Raw genomic sequence first — 5,370 nt, forward strand, 5'->3', positions numbered from 1 at the left:
CCATCTCAAAAAAAAAAAAAAAAACTACATCCATGCAGACAGCCTGTGGTGTGTGAACCACATGGAGAATGCTGCAAAGCCAACTGTGACAGCAGGTCCTGTGGAACATGGTTTGAGAAATACCGTCTGCAGGCCAGATCAGGGAGAAAGCTGGAATGCAAAGCCTACATCTGCTTGAAATAGTCTTTGGGATTCTAGGAAGCATGGAACTATTCAGTGATTGATTGATTGATTTTTTTTTTTTTTTTTTTTTGAGACAGGATCTCACTCTTGCCCAGGGTGGCATGGGCAACAGTGCAGTGGCATGATCATGGCTCACTGCAGCCTCCAACTCCTGGGCTCAAGCAATCCTCCTGCCTCGGCCTCCCAGAGTGCTGAGATTACAGGCATGAACCACTGTGCCTAGCCTGTTCACTGATTCTTTTTTTTTTTTTTTTTTTTGAGACGGAGTCTCGCTCTGTTGCCCAGGCTGGAGTGCAGTGGCGCGATCTTGGCTCACTGCAAGCTTGCCTCCCGGGTTCACGCCATTCTCCTGCCTCAGCCTCCTCAGTAGCTGGGACTACAGGTGCCCGCCACCACACCCAGCTAATTTTTGTGTTTTTAGTGGAGACAGGGTTTCACCATGTTAGCCAGGATGGTCTCAATCTCCTGACCTCATGATCCGCCCACCTCAGCCTCCCAAAGTGCTGGGATTACAGGTGTGAGCCTCCACGCTCAGCCATCTGTGAAATGGGGAGGCTTTGTTTGGGACTCTTGGATGGGGTGATATAAGGACTGGGGTAGGAATCTCTGCACATCTTTGAGCTTCCTGGGGAGGACGGTTTGATCATAATGCACCGTGATAAGTAGCTATTGTAAGTCTTCTTACAGTCTTGGCCCCTCTGTATGTATGTCAGGGATCTTGGCACTCTGGGGCCTCCTGGAGGGTGAGAACTGCATTCATCCGTGTTCTTTTGGCCAGTGTTCCTATGAGTGAACAAAGAATATAGGATGTATTTGAGATGAACCAAACCCTGAAAACCCAGTTTGTCTAAACTAAAGCAGAGTGGTTCTAAACATTGAACAACTGGAGCAGAAAGTGAAAAGTGTTCTCCTGGAGCTGTTCTAGTAACAGCTGGAAGGACGGGGAAGTCCTGCAGCAGGCACAGGTGCAGGCGCTTTGAGCGAGAAAGCTCCGTGAGGATGCTGCTGGCCGTGAAAGCCCCCACTTCTCAGCGGCTTCTGTCTTCCTTCCCTGCAGGGGCCCCGACTCCCACCTGTCCCTGCCGCCACCCGGGAGACATTACCTGAGGAGCGCCTTTTCCCTGAGCCTTTGCTCCCCAAAGAGAAGCCCAAAGCTGATGCCCCATCGGATCTGAAAGCTGTGCACTCTCCCATCCGATCGCAGCCAGTAGCCTTGCCAGAAGCCAGGACTCCTGCCTCACCAGGGAGCCCACAGCCCCGGCCGCCCGTGGCAGCCTCCACTCCCCCACCCAGCCCACTCCCCATCTGCTCCCAGCCCCAGCCTTCCACCGAGGCCACTGTCCCATCCCCTACCCAGTCCCCCATACGCTTCCAGCCTGTCCCAGCCAAAACATCCACCCCACTGGCCCCTCTCCCTGTCCAAAGCCAAAGTGACACCAAGGACAGGCTGGGTAGCCCCCTTGCTGTGGATGAGGCCCTCAGAAGGAGTGACCTGGTGGAGGAGTTCTGGATGAAGAGTGCGGAAATCCGCCGCAGCCTTGGGCTCACCCCTGTGGACCGCAGCAAGGGGCCTGAGCCCAGCTTCCCCACGCCTGCCTTCAGGCCAGTGTCCCTCAAATCTTATTCCGTTGAAAAGTCCTCCCAGGATGAGGGACTCCACCTTCTCAAGCCTCTGTCTGTCCCCAAAAGGCTGGGCCTGCCAAAGCCAGAGGGCGAGCCTTTGTCCCTGCCAACACCCCGGTCCCCGTCGGACAGAGAACTGCGCAGCACCCAGGAGGAGCGCAGGGAGCTGTCCAGCAGCTCTGGCCTGGGCCTGCACGGGAGCTCCTCCAACATGAAGACACTGGGCAGCCAGAGCTTCAACACCTCGGACTCCGCCATGCTCACGCCACCCTCCAGCCCGCCCCCACCCCCGCCCCCGGGTGAGGAGCCCGCCACCTTGCGGAGGAAGCTCAGGGAGGCCGAGCCCAGCGCCTCGGTGGTCCCGCCACCCTTGCCCGTCACATGGATGCGGCCCCCCCGGGAGCCTGCTCAGCCCCCCAGAGAGGAGGTGCGGAAGTCTTTTGTGGAGAGCGTGGAGGAGATCCCCTTCGCTGACGACGTGGAAGACACCTATGACGACAAGACTGAGGACTCAAGCCTGCAGGAGAAGTTCTTCACGCCCCCGTCCTGCTGGTCACGCCCCGAGAAGCCTCCCCACCCGCCCCTGGGCAAGGAGAACGGGAGGCTACCTGCTCTGGAGGGGGCGCTGCAGCCACAGAAGAGGGGACTGCCCTTGGTCTCCGCGGAAGCCAAGGAGTTGGCCGAGGAGCGCATGCGAGCCAGAGAGAAGTCCGTGAAGAGCCAGGCGCTGCGGGACGCCATGGCCAGGCAGCTGAGCAGGATGCAGCAGATGGAGCTGGCCACGGGCGCCCCCAGGTCCCGCAAGGCATCATCAGCACTCTCCCAGGGCAAGGAGCGCCGGCCCGACTCCCCTACACGTCCCACTCTCAGGGGCTCCGAGGAGCCCACCCAGAAGCATGAAGCCATCAGCGAGGAGGTCCTCTCCGCGCCGTCGGACTCGGGGGGCCCAGATGGCTCTTTCACTTCATCCGAGGGCTCCAGTGGGAAGAGCAAGAAGAGGTCATCACTCTTCTCCCCCCGGAGAAACAAGAAGGAGAAGAAGTCCAAAGGCGAGGGCCGGCCCCCAGAGAAGCCCAGCCCCAACCTCCTGGAGGAAGCTGCCACCAAACCCAAGTCCCTGTGGAAGTCGGTCTTCTCTGGGTACAAGAAGGACAAGAAGAAGAAGGCCGACGACAAGTCCTGCCCCAGCACCCCTTCCAGCGGGGCCACGGTGGACTCCGGCAAGCACAGGGTGCTTCCTGTCGTAAGGGCAGGTGCGTCAGCAGCCGGGCCCACTTGCAGGTGGGGCGGGAGAGGCTCGGGTCATTGGGACTCTCAGGATCCATGCTCCCACTGCCCCCCCAGGGGTTCTCAGGAGCCGTGCTGACCTAGAGAAGGGACTGAACCATGGGTTCACAGGGCATAGCCGGCTGCGTAACAGAGTTTTCAAAGCCAGCTTGAAACTGTATCAGGAAGACTGTGGAGGTTTGTGCCCTTCTTGAAGTCAGACGACCCCAGAGGGGCCCACTCGTGCACAGGGCAGAGGGCAGTGCTGCCAGGAGGGGCTGGGGCAGGCCCGGGTGCCACCTGCTTGGGGTCAGCTCTGCCCTGTCCAGGCAAATGTTGGTGTCCCAGCTCCTGGCGCTCCCCAGGATGGGGGAAGGATCCCTTAAACTAAAATGAATGCAGCCCCCTACCCAGCCTCCGCTGCACATGGGAACGTAGAATCGGGAGAGAGCTGCGCCTGCTATCTGGCGCCATCCTCACGTGGCCTCCCTCTCTCCACAGAGCTGCAGCTCCGGCGCCAGCTAAGCTTCTCCGAGGACTCAGACCTCTCCAGCGACGATGTCCTTGAGAGGTCCTCGCAGAAGTCACGGCGAGAGGTGGGTAGTCAGGCAGAGGGGCTTCACCGGGCCTGGGGCCCTCTGCTCACTGCTGGGCTTTGGTGGGGTAGAGAGGAAGAGCAAAACTGAAGCCAGGGATGGACAGCTAGTGGCGCACAGCCAGCTGACCGCTGACCCCTATACACTGAGGCGGTCACACTGGGCTTTCTACATGGGAGCTGGGGCCGTTGGCATCCACAGCAAGGGTTCCTGTTTTCTTTTCTTGTGAAGAAGTAAAGACTGGAGCCATACCTGCGTCACACTCCCCTTCCCTGGAGGAGGCAGCCTGGCATTGTCTATTTCTTCCTTGTCTATTCTTCCCCAAGGCCTGGAGAACACTGCCCAGTCCAGGGCTGCTGGCAGGAGCTGGGACCTCAGGCACTGAGCATTGTGACTGGTCCTGCCCACTTGGTGGATTTGGTAGTTAGGGAGGGTTTGTCGTCTTAAAGGACTGGTCCAGGAACTGACCCGCAGGGCTGCTAGGTCTGACTCCGCCCCTCGCTTTCCAGAGCCCAGGACTTTGGGTGGATCTAGTGAAGGTGGAGGGGAGAGGAATCAGAGCACACTCTAACAGGCACCTGTCAGCATACAGGGTGGGCAGAGCTCTGCGGAGCATTACCCCACTTCCGCTGTCCAGCCCTGGGGCCTATGCTCCTCCTCCTGGCTGGAGGCAGCCCGACTGTCTCCTGCTTCCTGCCTCCCTTTTGTGTGAAAAGCTTCCCCAGAATGTAGCATGCCTTCGTTGCAAGGCTTCTGGGGCTTGGACTTGAGTCTCCCCTCTCTTGCTGTCCAGTAACCCAGTAAGGCTACATGGTGCGCCTGCGCCCGTCACGTGCCCATTCAGTGAAGGTGGCTCCTGCAGCCCGAACCAGTTCCTCTTTAAATAACTCAGCAAACTGGACGCTTTATTTCTCATCCCCTCCTTCGTCTCCCTTGGCCTTGCCAGCTCTTTGGCCGCTCTCCTAGAAGATTCTAGAGAACCAGACCTCTCCTCCTGCTCCACCTTCTGCAGAGCCAGGCTTCTTTGTGCCCCAGCCAGGCCAGCAACTGAGTTAGGGTTGGGATCTGCACCTTCTCAGGGACCGAGAGAGTGTGTCTTCGTCAAGGCTACCTGTCGAGCTTTCCCAGGCGCACTGGGGCTGAGCTGTAATTCCCCTGGGTTTCTGTGTGGGTCCCTAAACACATCCCAACACTGGTGATGGGTGCTGCCTTCGGGGACAGCAAAAACTGGAGAATGTGGTCCCAGGCTCACTGCCTCAGTGGTGACAGTGTGGACATTCAACCTGTTGGGTCAGGTTGGCCACCCACCTCCACATCCCTCACGTTGTTGTGGTGGGCAGTGTGCCCACTGCTTCTCCATCCGTGAAGCTGCCTGGGCTGGCTGTGCCAAGGCTAGTACTTGGTGAGCCTCCCCAGGGCCCAACAGGTGTGAGGAGCAAGGGAGGAACAGGAACAGGACCCCAGGAACAAGCCATGGACACCAATCATGGAACTCTAGAGCCAGAGGGTGGCCTCTAAGGCCTCATGCTCCAGGGGCACCCACAGAGGCAAAGTCATTTGCTAGAGGTCACATAGAGAATACTAAAGTCAAAGTCAAGCCTGGGGGACAGACAGGCTAGTGGATGGTTGACCTAAAGGACAGCCAACCTAGGGGACGGCTGAGGACCGAGGAGACGGTCGAGCTAGGGGATGGATGACCTAG

The 5,370-nt window shown here is 58.7% G+C and overlaps 1 protein-coding gene across 1 annotated transcript in view; it reads left to right on the forward strand.

Moving 5' to 3' along the window:
* MICAL3 (microtubule associated monooxygenase, calponin and LIM domain containing 3) overlaps nucleotides 1-5,370 on the forward strand; it is a 214,179-nt gene that overhangs the window by 182,150 nt on the left and 26,659 nt on the right. Inside the window, exons 26-27 of the mRNA XM_011945646.1 lie at nucleotides 1,241-3,059; nucleotides 3,574-3,668. Of these exons, the coding sequence (XP_011801036.1) occupies nucleotides 1,241-3,059; nucleotides 3,574-3,668 (1,914 nt within the window). The remainder of the gene's footprint in view (nucleotides 1-1,240; nucleotides 3,060-3,573; nucleotides 3,669-5,370) is intronic.

The sequence above is a fragment of the Colobus angolensis genome, unplaced genomic scaffold (genome assembly GCF_000951035.1).
Source record: "Colobus angolensis palliatus isolate OR3802 unplaced genomic scaffold, Cang.pa_1.0 Scaffold242, whole genome shotgun sequence".
Taxonomy (NCBI): Eukaryota; Metazoa; Chordata; class Mammalia; order Primates; family Cercopithecidae; genus Colobus; species Colobus angolensis.